The sequence below is a fragment of the Anomalospiza imberbis genome, chromosome 7, assembly GCF_031753505.1.
Source record: "Anomalospiza imberbis isolate Cuckoo-Finch-1a 21T00152 chromosome 7, ASM3175350v1, whole genome shotgun sequence".
In the NCBI taxonomy this organism is placed as follows: domain Eukaryota; kingdom Metazoa; phylum Chordata; class Aves; order Passeriformes; family Viduidae; genus Anomalospiza; species Anomalospiza imberbis.
The window spans coordinates 15789795-15803661 of record NC_089687.1 but is presented as its reverse complement, the minus strand read 5'-3'; the positions used below and the strand labels follow the sequence as shown (position 1 = coordinate 15803661).

Here is a 13867-nt window from a genome sequence, read left to right as displayed (position 1 = left end):
CGCTGCCATTTATTCGCCATCAGCTGCTCCCTGATAAAGTGGAATAATAATAATAATAATAGGGGCAGGAATATTAAAACATGCAGCCCGCGGGCCGCCCCCACAGCTGCCATGAGACACGGCACCGGAGCGGTGCCACTGCTGCTCAACATGTACCTGCCAGGTACGGGCGGATCCCTCGGCCGCTGCCCCACCGCAGCGCCGTGCACCGCACAGCACCCAGCCCCTGCCCACCCTGTCCCGCTGAGGCCCTGGGGCTCTCCTCTGCCCCATCTCCTTCCAGCGCCCACCCTGTTATCCCCTCTCCCTCTGTCCATTCTTTCTTCCTGCCTTCCAGCACCACAACCATCCCTTCCTTCTTCCTTTCAGCTGCCCTCACAGCTTTCCACACCAGCACACTCATCTTCCCATCCTTCATCAACCCACCGTCACCCTGTCCTTCCATCTCTTCATCTACCCTCCTTTTCTTCCAACCCATCTTTCCACCCACCCACCCACCCTTCCCCTGTGCTTCCATGCATCCTTCCATCCCACCCACTTGTCCCTGCATCCCCCTTTCCATCCCTGGTACCAGCCAACCCCTCCATCCATCCAATGTCCCTTCCATCAGGCTGTTTTCCCACCATCTTATCCATTACCTGCCCTTCCATCCATCGATCTCTTGCACTTTCTTTCCTCCACCTACCCACTCACCGTCTCTTCTGTCCTTCCATCCATTTTCCCATTTCCTTCCTTCTATCCATCTATCCATTTATCTCCTTTCCACAGCAGTCCACTCCCCAAATGCCGACAGACATCCTTGCTTCCACCTGCCGCTCCTGTCACCCATTCTGCCACCCACCCGCCTCCTCTCCCTCTCCCCCTGCCCCACAGCTCTCTCCCTCGCTCCCATTCTCCTCCCTACCCCAGCCCACGGGATCGTCTATTCCTATTTAAAAGCTTCCCCGGCTGGGTCGGAAATCGGATTTCCTTTTTCCTGGACGCGTTTCCTGGCTTCGCCGCAGCGGCGGGGCAGGCAAGGGGGAGCGGCCGGGGGCTGCGGGGACGCTGCCCGCGGGTGGGCGCTGGGGTGTCGCGGTCCCGCCTGGTTCCAGCCCTCCCTCCACACCAGCCGCGTCCCCTTTTCCCCCCAGATCCAGTCGGGGAAACTTTGTTCAAAGACGGGAAGAGCCAGGCGTGGGGGTCTCTCAGCCCCGGCGTGCAGAAAGGTAAGAGCACCGCTGCCCCTTCCCCTGGACAGGCCCCGCTCCCCTCGGCCGGCACGGAGCGGGGACCCCGGGGCACTCGCATTCTCTCCCGCCCAGCAGCCACCGGAGACCCTTTCCCGTCCTTTGCCGGGCACTGCCCATGCAGGACACGGCCACCGCGGAGCCCCCGTTCCCTGCTGCTGCGAGTGCCTCCGGCTGGGAGCGTCCCGCCGCCTATTCCCACGGGGACGGCGGCCAACCCCGACGGTCGGGAGCTCCCGTCCGTGGGGATCAGAGAGGAGCGGGGAACGCATTCCCCCGAGCCCCGCAGCGGGGAGAGTGCAGGGTCCTAACTCCAGTCTCCCAGGAGCTCCGGGACATCCGACGGGAGGGAGCTGCCAGCCATCCCGGGAGTGGGGCGGGCTAATCCGGGCTCGGGAGATCTGTTCCTGCGAGTGGAGAGTTGAGACATCATTCGTAAGGGAGATGCCAGTGAAGTGCTGGGGTTCGGACAGGGCTCGGAAGTGATGTGTCCCCGGGAACTGGAGTCATCTATCTGGAACAACCCGCGCAGGGGCCACGGGCATCGGCTAGTGCTGGCCAGGGAGCAGCCTGGAGCTCCGAGTGCTGGCCAGGGAGCAGCCTGGAGCTCCCAGTGCCGGCCAGGGAGCAGCCCGGAGCCTGCTTGGGAGCGCGGCAGCACTGGGCGTCGTGGAGACAGCACTGTAGTGTTTGGGCCGTTTAGCTTTCATGTTTGCTAGGACGCAGGGACCAGGGACTCCTCTGAGCAGGAAAAATGGAGCCCTAGTGTAGTGGTGGGAGGGGGAGGAAGATGGAACTGGGGGAATCCTTTTTCCTCTGCACTGCAGACTCTGCCCAGCCATACTCTAAACACTGTGCTGCAGCGAGAAGGATCTCGCTGGATATTTCCTTAGGGAGCACTCAGGTGCATTATCATGGCACCCTGCAGCAGGCAGGATTGAGCCTCACCACCCCACCCACATGCACCCCTCAACACCTCCCTGACCTCCTTGCATGGGGTGGAACATCCACGGGTGGGAGATAGCTGGAGGCCAGGGCTGGGGCTGTGGTGAATGAGAAGAGGCAGGGGCTGCAGATGCACCCTAGGGAGGAGCCTTGGTCCCAGGATGGGGAATTAGGAAATACCTAGGCTCAACTGCCTGCATCAGGATCTGAGTGGGTTTTGGTGGAATGGAAATGGAGGGGGAATGGCTGTTCCCTGCTTCTTCTAGAGCAAGACACAGGGAGCACTAGATAAAATAGGTGGGTCTAAAACAAGCAGAACACGACGGTTTTTTGGTGGGAAATGTAGCAGAGCTGTAGGACTTCTTGTTGCTGAGGTCATGGGTGCTCAACCTCTCTATAGGATCCAAGCACCTTTAGACAAAATAATGTTAGAAGAGCACAGGGATAACTGCAAAGGCACATCCTCTGCTCTGGAAGGAGACTGTGCTGCAAGGACTGGCACTAGGAACAGGGATGTGCAGGGGATGCTGCTCAGAGGAGGCAGAGTGGGGTGTCTAGGTAAGTGCAGGGCTGCTCTGCAGGATGGACAGGTCCCAGCAGTAGGGCTCCTCCTTGCCCAAAGGTCCAGATTCCCTCTCCTCTCGTGACCTCTGGCCAGACTCCGTGGAGCATGTCCTTGTGCCTCACCATGGGTGTGTCGAGGTGTGCCAGGCTCCATTGTGTGCACAGCCTGGCACAGGGGCACCACGGGCACCCACCGAGGATACTCCTTGGTGCAAGCTGCAGATGCAATGACCATGGCTCAGGGAGGACATTTTTCCTCCGGAAATAAGGAATATCATTGATGCCTGATTCAAAACCACAGTACGCCATGCTATGTCCTCGTCTCTCCCATCCCTACACCTGTCTGTGTCTCTCTGTGGTTTAGTTCAGTCAGTGTTGCACGCTGACTTGAGCTGACCATGGAGACATCTGTGCAGGACACTGTCCCTAGAGCAGGGGCTGTGAGACCAGCCCAGTTTCAAGCAGACGTGGCAGTGGGGAATGTTTATGTTGGGATAGATCTGGGTTCTGCCAAGATATGTCCTTCTTGGGGGTGCCTATAAAAGAACAAGGCTATGTCCTCCCACAAAAACTAACAAGCAGGTATTCATCTTCAGTGGTGTGTGAATGTGGGTGGGAGGGATGGGGAGACTCTGGATCCAGACCCACTGTGTTGACCTCTGAGCACTCCTACTCCATCTCAAGGTGCAGGGGTATCTTCTCCTCGTATCTCGGGGTGTAGGATAGGGTTGGGATGTCACAAAGGAGTTATAACCTTGTTACCATCATATGTGTCTCTAAAGCAGGGAAGATGCAATGAGGTGCAGCCAAAACCTGGGTGTGGGAGAAGGCAACATAACAGTGGGTCAAGGGGATTGGGGCACATCCTGTCCCTCACCTTGTGCCCTGGGAGGGAGCTTTAACCTCTCTGGGGCCCGGCCTTGCAGGCAGCGGGCAGATCCAGCTGTGGCAGTTCTTGCTGGAGCTGCTTTCGGACCGGTCCAACCTGAACTGCATCGCCTGGGAAGGCACAAACGGGGAGTTCAAGCTGATCGACCCTGACGAGGTGGCGCGGCGCTGGGGTGAGCGGAAGAGCAAACCCAACATGAATTACGACAAGCTGAGCCGTGCGCTGCGCTACTACTACGACAAGAACATCATGACCAAGGTCCATGGCAAGCGCTACGCCTACAAGTTTGACTTCCACGGGCTGGCACAGGTGTGCCAGCCAACCACCCCCGATCACACTCTCTACAAATTCCAGGGCAACCTGGCACCGCTGCCCTTCTCGGGCATCTCCAAACTCAATCTCATGACCTCGGGAGTGACACCAGCTGGCTTCTCCTACTGGCCTGGCTCCAGCCCGTCCCTCTACCCTGGGCATGGGCTCCAGCCCTCAGCCTCGTTCAGCGCCATGGCAGCCTCCCACCTCAACAACATGAACAACCATTACCATTAGAGGCTCAGCTGTGCCAAGTGGATGCTCCATGTCCCTGGCAGCATGGGGCTGCGGATTTGGGAAGCTCAGTGGGGAGGGATGGGGGATGGGATTGTGCCCTGCTCTCACTTGCCCCCTTTTATGTTTGATGTGGTGTGGGGAGTGGGGGGTGCTTGCAGGATAGCTGGATTGATTCTCTGATGTAGGTGGCTGGAGGAGGGAAGCCATCTAAATTTAAGATGAAGAAGTACCCACGATCCCGGGAACGGATGTGGATACCTAAAGCAGGGTGTGAATGGAAGGAAAAACCACGGGCTCCTCTCCTGGCAGGGACATTGCCCCACCTTTCCCTTACAACATGCTGCCCATGCCATGAATGTCCTTAGCTCTGCCTCCAGCCTGTGCCTGCCCTCCCCATTTCCTGCAGAGAGGAGTCAGGAGCTGGGGCCCCAGGGCAGCTGTGTCCATGAATGAGAGTCCCACTGAGCAGGGACAAGGAAAGGGGATCTTCCTTGACCACTTGGTCCCCTCACCTTTGTCTCCAAAGGCTTTGCTTCCTCCATCTCTCCTATACCTGCTGCCTGAAGGCAGCTTCTTTCAGACTCAGGAGAAGCCTTGGTCTGGAGAGCAAGATGCTTTCTATGGGTTCACTCAGACCCAGGGCAGGGCTCTGGGGTTGGAGATGCCAGGGACAAGTGTGGGGCTAACTGCCAGTCCTGAAGGCAAGATCAGAGCCTGGAGGCAGCATAGCATGGTCTCTGCAGCTCTGCCCTCTCCCCAGTGCCCAAGGATCACACCACAGACCGTCCCTGACACCCTAGACATGAGCCCATGTCCTACTCATCCCTTCCTAGATTAATGTTCCAGTTTTACTACAGCTTTAGCTCCTCACATGCAGGACTTGGTGGGACACTCTCCATAAATGGGAACATCCCCAGGGACAAGGCAGCGTGGGTGGTGGAGCAGAAGAAGGGATGACAGCAGGCCTGAGAGCCCCAGGCATCAAGGGGCAGCCCTGGGTCTCTCCCCCTGGGTTCAAGGAGCTGCCCCCATCCTCTGGAGCAGGACTTTGGCCCAGTGGATGCACAAGAGCTGGGCACGCTGAGCTCCGCACTGGCTGGGGGGTGGGATTGGTATTCAATAAACCAGAGAGGTGCTGTGACCTGTGTCCTCTCCTGTCTGAAGGGAGTTGGTGAGAGGGGGAACCACTCAGCAAATCCTCTCCCATCTGAGCCAGAATACCTTCAGGGCTGGGCTGGGAAGGATGTGGCCATTGTCTGCATCATCTTTTCTCCAGGCATCACCTCTGGTTCTTACAATCCCCAAGAGACAGGACAGAGCTGGAAACCTCTGGGTTACTTGAGACTCCCCTTCAGGAAAGCCACATATGCTGTTCTCAGGCTCCCAGGCCTGCAACAGGGATCACGTTGGCTGTGCAGGGGGAGTCATGCAACTCCCCAGCCCATGGAAGGAGTGGTCAGCCCCCACCTCCTCTCCCTTCATGCCTCAGACCACAGCAGTTCCCAGATCTGGGGGCTCTCCATGCTGCCCCTTCTGCATCCCCCCAGGGTCTGGTCACTCTCATAGCCTTGGTGGGCATCTGCTCCAATGCATCCTTACTGCCCTAATCAGCTTAAGGGAGTGGGATCTGATGTCACTGTGTCCTCTGGTCCTCTGGGGAGGGCTCAGGCTGTGAAGTGGGGGGGCCTGATGCTGCTGGCAGAGAACCCATGAGAACGAAAGGGGCTGGGCGGGGGGCTGTCCCTACCTCCCGGGTTTCCGAGTGGTGCACAGACTGGTTCCCAGGGACGGCAGGAGGTGAAGTGAGGGGGAAAAGGAGTAGTTACCCCCACGCAACCAGCACCGAGATAGGCTGGAGACATCCCCTGCCCCCAGGTTTCACTTTGCAAGGACAAAATGGGGGAAATGGCCACAACTGGCTCCCTCAGAGACGGGGCAGAGGGCTGTGCCCTCGCCGGGGGAGCCTGCTTCGGGGCTTAGGTAACTGCGTGACGCAGGGCAGGACACGGATTAAGGGATGTGGGTCACTGGTGGCTCCTCCCTTCCCCCTTCCCGTCCCTCTGCCAGGGTCTGCACCAGGGAAGCCCAGGTGAGTCCGGCCCCCGCCTCACGCCCGACCTTGCAACCCGGATCCCTGATGGATTGGAGGCGGGACACTGTAGGGAAAAGGGGGACTTACCTTTTCGGGAGAGGGAGGGCCGCCGCACACACCCAGTGCAACAGGCTGCAGCTGCGCCTTGCTTCGCTCTGCTCGGAGCCCAGCTGGCACAGTCCCACCGCTCTGTCCCCAGGGTGCAACGCCGAAAGCCGGGCACCAGCCCTGCACTCCCCGGGGACGGCAGCCAGGAAGGAAGCGGGGGGGGGACACCCATGCGGGGCTGCACCAGCCATGCTCTTGCCTGCCTGAGGATGCAGCCGGTGTCACCATGGCAACTCGGGATGCTCCCATGCCCAGGCCCCGCTGGGAGCCACCTCCCCTCACATGTTGAGCTCATCGGAGGGCTGAACAGAGCGCTACCTTACCCAAGTCAGCCTCCGCCCTCCCCAGAGCCCTTTCTGACCCAATCCACCAGCAGTGCTGCTTTCTGCAGGATTCTTCAGTCACCAAAACCACCGGCTCGGAGCAGACTGCAGCAAAATCCTGCCAATGGGCAAGCAGGGCCCAGCCCAGCACAGCTGCCCGTGGAACATCATCCCTGGCCCTGAGCAGGGGTGCCCAGCCCGGGGGGCAGATGGGGGAGCACCGTGTCTGGCTGTGGGGTGCACCAGCTCTTGGGAGCCTATTTTGTGTGGCTGACAGCTGCACTCAGTGCCCCCGTGGGCTTCCAACCTACCTGTAGGGAGTCCTTGGGTGCCCTGTGTAGGGTGAGATGGGGAACACAGTTCCAAAGGGCTTCAGCCTGTGCTGGAAAGACTGAGGGAGCAGAGCACATGGCCTAGCAGCTTCTTCTGCTGCCCAGTGCTTAAAGGAAGAAGGACTTTTTTTTCCCTACTAAAAAAAAAAAAATAAAACAAAAAAATCTTTGTATCTGGCTTTGCACAGCTGGCAAGAGGGCTGCCCTGACCTCAGCCTCTTGCCATCATGACAGGGGGACCTCTCCAACTCCTCCAAAATCTTCCAGCCCCCCTGTAATATATCAGAGGGGGAATGGATTAGTCCCTCTCCTATTTTAGTGAAGTCATGTTGCCGCTTTCTTCATTTCTCATGCTGGGAAGAGCCTTTGCAATACAGCCAGGCCATGTCTGCTGTCTGCCCTGGGGGACACAGTCTGCCTCCCTGCCCACTCCTGCACCCTCTCCAGCTCTCCTAATTCCCACCGACTTCCTTCTCACCTCATCCCAGCTGCACTGGCTCCTCAGCCCCCTACACCCAAGCTGCTGACTCACATCCTCTCTCCAGACACCACCTTCTTTTGGCCTGGCTCCCTGCAAAGTGCTTCGTGACTTAGTGTGGCTAAGCCTGCACCTGCAGGCAGTCAGGCTCCAAAACCCCGTGTGAAGTCCCTCCAAGAAAGCAACGGTGATGCTTCCAAAAGATGCTTTCTCCCTTGGCAACGTGCTGAGGGCTGGGGCTGTACTGCCACCATAAACCCAAACCTTGTCCCTGCTGCCACCACCTCTCTGGTGCCCATCAGGGCTGGTCAGGGAGAGTGTCCTGGTGCTGCTGCTGCCCAGCTGTACACTGAGACCTTGGTGTGGACTTTGCTGAGGGCTGGAGCTGAGTAGCAGGAGGGCTGGATTAATGTGCTAATGCCAGATTATGCTCTAATGCAGGCCTTCTGATGAGGGAGCAGTCCCTGTTCCAGCCCAGGGGACACTCACTTCCTGGGCCAGACTCCCCACATCTGCCCTGGGTCACAGCTTGCTTCTGCCTGGCTGTCCCCTAAGGAGCTAAATTTTCAGAAGTGACGAAGGACTGTGAGACAGGCAGGGGACACAGCACAGGGAAAGCTCCACACTCAGCTCTCAGTGAGGAGCTGGAGATAATGACCCAGACTCTGCAGCCCTGGCCTCTGCCTTGCCAGCTCTGTGGCAGACGGATTAACCAAGCAGGGCTATAAGGTAGCCAGTTCCCCTTCCTCACCTGCCCCAGCTTCCTGGCACTGAGCTGTTCCCAGTCTGTGCTCCTCACTCCCAAACACATCAGCCAGGCAAGGCCACAGGCCATGCTTTGGCTACAGTGGATGTTTGCCATCCCACCTCCCGCAGTCCCATGCCTGCCACTGGGCCACCCTAGGCACAGGCAGAGCTCTTGCAGCCTCCCACCCAACCTGGATATGTCTTTCATCAGTTGAGACCCTGTGGCAGCATCCTGCCCTTCCCTGAGTACAAACATCTCATCAGCCAATTTAGTCTGGGACCCTCTGACTCTCTCTGCCATTTGCTGCCATCTCCCTGGGTCATTTTGCCCATGTGCTCCCCCACAGGCACCCCGTTAGCAGCTGTGACTGAAGTGCCATGGAGCAGAAACCGGCACCCACAAGCCATCCCCATTTCAACAGAGTAGCAGCAGCCCAAAGCTGCAATGGAGCCAGTGTTTGAGGGGCTCCCACAGAGGCAGAAGAGACCTCCCACTCCCATCTGCCTCGAGGAACAGCATCCATCATCCTTGCAGGCAAATGAGGAAAGGCTTGTGCAGAAAGCAGGGCCAAGGCAGGTCCTTCAGCAGCCAAGCAGGTGTTGGGTCTGCATCATCCAGAATATTTTCCTCCCATGGAGCATCTCCAAGTCATTCTGGGGGATGATGACAACTCTTAAAAGCAAAACCATGGCTTCCCTGCTGCTTGTCTGACATGGAAGAGGCATGGCTTGCCAGGCTGGCTGCTCCAGCTGCCCATCACCTCTCCCTGCCCCAGTGCTATGGCCAGCTCATCCAGCCCATCGAGTCTGCTCCACAGACAGAGCAGTCAGGCAAGGAAAGTCCCACTGAGCTTTTTCCATGACTCCAGTAAAAACTCCCTTATTGACATGTGACTATTCATCCTTGGGATCCACTGCCACTCAGGGTGCATCTAAGAGCCCTGTGCGCCTTTGGGAAGGAAGATAAGGGTGCTTTGGCCTGAGAAAAGACCTCCCTGGGGCAGATGGGGTCGAACCCACTGCGGGCTGCAGTGTCCACCTCTGCTGCTGCAATGTGGAGCAGATGGGGCACCCACTGTGAGGCATGGAAAGGAGATGTGTTGCTGCTGGAGGAATTTCAAACTAGGAAAGAACTGGGATCTCTCACCTGGATCCCTGTGGTGATTGATGGCTGATTTGGCTCTGTTGCTCTACCTCCAAGTCCCAAACCCGATATGAATCTGCTCATCCCTGCAACTCCAGACACTGCTGGGCCTTGTGGCTGGCAGCACAGGGGGCTGCTCAGCCCCTCCTGAGAGGGTCTCAGTTCCTCACTGCTCCTCGGGGAGCGCTGCAGGAATCACCAGCTTGGGCACAAGCTCTACCCATTCCCCTTGCTGCTGGCTTCTGAGTCCAGACCATCAATCATGCAGCAGCACAGGAGTCTGGCATGTCAAATCATGGTTTTAAAAAGGGGAAAACTAAGCTCCCTAGCCTGAGATTCTCCCCCTCAGTACCCAGCCCTGCTTGAGTTCTCTCACATGTCTCCTTTGCCTTGGGGGGAGCAGAAAGCTCACAGACAAGGTAAGATTACTGCTACCCCTGCCTTGCTCCCCCAGCAGCTCTACAAGGTCCTCTGGGGTAGGGAAAACCAGACATGCCTCCCTCCCTCCAGTAAGACTCTGGCTGAGCCAATGATGCATATTTAAATGCATGGAAGCATCTAAGCTCCTCTCTCATTCCTTGACATTTCCAGAGACTCCAAGCTGTCTTCAATTACCAGTCTGCAATTAGCTCTTCCTAAATCCCCCAGTGAGGCCTAGGACTCTTAATCAATGAAATACAAGGGAGGAGGGGAAGGACATGGCCTCACTGCAGCTGGAAGCAACTTAAAAGGCTGGGGCTGGAAGCTGGAATAACCTTGTGTCTCTAAGGAGATCTGTAGGGTGGGAAAATCCTCCAGTGCTGGGAGGTTGTTCAGCTCTGGGAGGAGACTCCATAAAGCCCTACAGCTGGGAATAGAAATCACTGGACAAACACCACAGCTCAGGGTGGAAATAGCTGGTACCAATGGCTTCAGGTGTCACCCTGTGCTGCAGACCACCTTGTTGTATTCATCTCACTGTGCCTCAGTTTCCCCTGCTGTAAAACACTGGTAAGGGAGAGTGAGGGCTCTCCCAGCAACCCCATAGGAGCTATAAGGCTCCAATTCCACCAGTTTAAGCCAAAGTTACCTTTCTCATGACAAGATATGGATATGGCCAAAGCTGGGGTGGGTTAGGAATGCCTTGTGGCCCAGACAGCTCACCACAAGGTCACATGAATGTCAATCTAAAGGCACAGACAAGAGCATCCATTAGGAGAGGGAGGACAGGAGCAGCATCGGTCATGTTGCGTTTACACAGCCACGGAAAAGCCTCGCACAGCGCCCTGCCAGGTCAGCCCCGTCACAGGGACATCTGTGCTGTCTTCCTGGCAGCACAGCTTTGCCTGAATGAGCCAGATTGGGCCTAATTAGCAGCTCTGCTGATGCACACAAAGGTAGAGAGAATCCAGCTTACCCTCCATGACCTGCAGAGCCAGCATAGCTCTTCCCAGCAGAGGGGAGCCCAAATGCCTGGCTCAGAGGGGCTGTGAAGCACTGAATGCAGACCCCAGCCAGAGAGCATGTGCAGCAGCTTCTGCTAAAGAAGTCCTGGAAAATTCAGCACTCTGAAGCATAGCAACCAGTTTTTAAAAAGGCAAAGCTTTCTCATGCTCCACCCCTCTCCATGGAGGTCTGCAGAAGCAAAGGGCTGGTAACAGGGATAGCAGCACAGCTCCCACAGCCTCCTGCTGCCACCAGAAAAAGGGAGCCCAGCCCTGCAGAGCAGAGGTAGGGAGGAGTGAGGGGAGGGAGGGCATAGCTTCAGGAAAAAGAAAATTCAATTTTGAAAACATGGAGGTGACATAAACTGTGGCATCCTGTTTAAATTCCGTGTGGCAGACAGGCATCAGGAATTTCCATTTGGAATGGAGGAGGCCAGGAGAGCTCACAAGGGTCCAGGAGACACTCAGGTGGACCAGGACTGGCCTTAGGCACAAAGAGGTGTGAATATTTGAGCCCAAACTCACAGCAGGGAGTAAAACCCCCTTTGGGAAGCAGGGCCCCCCATCCCTCTTGGGGAGGAGTGGGTCATGACCAGGAGCTTGGGGTGTTACCCCAATTTCCCTTGCACCCCACAGCCCAGCAAGTCCAGCAGCCACCGCCAGGCCCATCCAGGCCACCTCTTTATTCTCCAGTGAAGCAAAGCAAGAGGAGAGGAGACCCCCCTCCCATAGCAGGCCCCCTCCGCTTGGACACCCCAGGCCTCCTCTGGCACAGACCCCTCTTCCCGCAGCAAGCCAAGGTGGGGGAAGCATCACTCCCTGTTTCGGGGGGCACACGGGGGGGATTTACCCGAGGGGAGGGGCGTGGGCGCCCCCCCCAGCGGCTCGAACAAAGGGGTATGCGGGCGGCTCCCGCGGGGTGAGGGGCAGAGTCGCCCATGCTGGGGGAGGGGGCCCATATACCACACGTGGGCGGAGGGGGGGGAAGGCATCGCCCACAGAAACCCCCCCAGCCTTGCCCGCAATCCCCGCCTTTGTCTGTCAGGCGCGGCAGCTCCAGCACCACGGACAGCACCGGGAGCGCTGCGGAGGCGCGGGGCGGCCCTGCCCGCGCCGAGGGACTCGTTCACATGCACCCTCTACCTGGGGCACCCGCCACACCCCAAAATCCCCCCCAGAGCCCTCCGGCCCCCGGCCCCAACATCCATTTTTTCACCCCTTTTTTCTAGAGAAAACGCATCCAGGAGCCTCCGCTCCTCCGCAGCCTCCCCCTCCCCCCCTCGCGAAGGTGGGAGGGGCACCACTCCCCCTCCCCGGTCTTCGCCGCCGCCTCGGTGTTCCGGAGCGCAGCCCCCAGCTGGGGTCGGAGGCGGGGGAGGAGGGCAGCCGGATCCGGAGCAGGGAGGGTCCAAGCAGCGTCTCCGTGGAACTGAAGGCTGGGGAAGGGGGAAGGCGAGGAGGATGCGGGGGCAGGGGGGGGAATCCGACAGTCCTTCGCCTCCCCCGCCCCTCGGTGCGCGGCCCCTTCCGCCCCCGGCGCCGGGGGCCTGGTACCTCCCTAACGGTCCAGGCTGATCGTCCAGTGCTTGGACCCGTCTCCGCCCTCGCCCTCGCTCTTGAGGTCCTGGAAGAGTTGCGTGAAGTAGTGCGGGTCCGCGTTGATTCGCAGCATCTTGGCGCTGAGGCGCTGGATGATGCCCAGGCAGCGCTCCCAGAAGCGCCCCTTGTCTCCCTCCACCAGGAAGGGCTTCAGCGGGTAGGAGATCTCGTTGCCCATGTAGGAATAGGCGAGATAGAGGCAGGTGAGGAAGGCGGCCTGCAGCTCCGCCTGGCTCCCGATGTCTTCGCCCCGCAGCGCTTCCCGGCACAGCAGGTAGACAAACACCAGGTTGGCCGGGGTGATGAAGCCCTGGTCCTGCCAGCCCTGCAGCAGCAGCGAGCGGTCCACGCTGCGAAACCATGAGATGAGTTCGCCGGGGCTCAGCTCCTTCAGGCGGTAGCAGCGGCGGCACACGAAGTCCCCCAAGCAGCGCAGCAGCTCGCCGGTGGACGCCTGCACCACCACGCGGCGCGGAGATCCCGGGGGGCGGCTGCCGGCCGGCGGCGGTGGCGGCGGCGGCTTTCCCCCGCCGGAGCCCGGGTGCAGATCCTGCGGCGCCGAGGGCACTGTGGGCACCGGCACGGCCAGCGGGCCCTGCTTGGCACCGTCGGCCGGCCCCACCACCGACTTGCGCAAGTTCTCGCGGTTGCGCTGCACCACCAGCGGGTCGGGCTGGCCCGGGGCCCCCCCCGGGGCCCCGCCGCCGGGCTTCGGCGTCACCTTCTTGGTGCTTTTCTTCTTCTTGGCCGAGGCGGCCACCAGCCGCTTCCAGGTTAGCGCCGAGATGAGCACGCCGGGGCGCTTCAGCCGGCTCTCGCCCTTGCCCGGCACCCTTCCCGGCGCCTTCTCGGCCAGCAGCCCCCCGCCGCCGCCGCCCTTGCCCGAGGAGGCGGCGGGGGAGAGGGAGAGCACCGTGCCCATGCTAACGCCGAGCGGGACGGGCGTGCGGGGGCCGGGGCGCCGGCACCGCCCATATGAGGCCGGGAGCTGCGGGGGAGGCGGCCCGCACCGGGGCCGCGGTGCCCGAAGATGCTCCGCCGCGCCCGCTCTGGGCTCCGCGCCCGCCGCTGCAGCCGGCCGCGGCCCCGCCGCTCCCCGCCTCCCCGCCGCCAGCCAATCGCCGCCGCAAGGGCCCCCGGTGCGCCCGCCCCTCGCCGGTGGGTGGCGAGGGGGGAGAGCGCGGCGCGGCTGTGCCCGGCGGCCGCCGCCCCGGCGTGACCTTCACCGATGGGGGGCTCGTTCGGTGCGCCCGCCAGGGCGGACGGGCTGGGACCTGCGATGCTGTCACAGACCCCGAGCCCTTTGTCTGGAGGACGTGGGGGTGAGCCCAGAGGACAGGGGACACGGGAAGGGTCGAGGGAGGGCTTCTGAACTCGGCTGTTCCTGCCAAGTCCTGCTCTGTTTTCTTACCTACAAGGGGAGGGATGAGCCTTCCCAGAGCAG

At 59.8% G+C, this 13867-nt stretch overlaps 2 protein-coding genes across 2 annotated transcripts; one reads left to right on the top strand and one right to left on the bottom strand.

Annotated features, from left to right (window-relative positions):
• FEV (FEV transcription factor, ETS family member) lies at positions 1 to 5317 on the top strand. The gene is made up of 3 exons (XM_068195572.1): positions 1 to 163; positions 1134 to 1208; positions 3665 to 5317. The coding sequence occupies exons 1-3, from the start codon at positions 112 to 114 to the stop codon at positions 4174 to 4176; spliced, it is 639 nt and encodes a 212-aa protein (XP_068051673.1). The 5' UTR covers positions 1 to 111; the 3' UTR covers positions 4177 to 5317.
• Positions 5318 to 11492: 6175 nt separating this feature from the next.
• CDK5R2 (cyclin dependent kinase 5 regulatory subunit 2) lies at positions 11493 to 13523 on the bottom strand. Its single transcript, XM_068195571.1, has one exon. The coding sequence runs from the start codon at positions 13343 to 13345 to the stop codon at positions 12383 to 12385; it is 963 nt and encodes a 320-aa protein (XP_068051672.1). The 5' UTR covers positions 13346 to 13523; the 3' UTR covers positions 11493 to 12382.
• Positions 13524 to 13867: the final 344 nt, after the last annotated feature.

What these genes read in the sequence shown, in the direction of transcription:
- FEV (XM_068195572.1), top strand. Translation starts at nt 112, where the DNA reads ATGAGACACGGCACCGGAGCGGTGCCACTGCTGCTCAACATGTACCTG. An exon ending in GCTCAACATGTACCTGCCAG is followed by an intron (nt 164 to 1,133) that starts GTACGGGCGGAT and finishes TTTTCCCCCCAG; the next exon opens with ATCCAGTCGGGGAAACTTTG. An exon ending in CAGCCCCGGCGTGCAGAAAG is followed by an intron (nt 1,209 to 3,664) that starts GTAAGAGCACCG and finishes CCGGCCTTGCAG; the next exon opens with GCAGCGGGCAGATCCAGCTG.
- CDK5R2 (XM_068195571.1), bottom strand. Translation starts at nt 13,345, where the DNA reads ATGGGCACGGTGCTCTCCCTCTCCCCCGCCGCCTCCTCGGGCAAGGGC.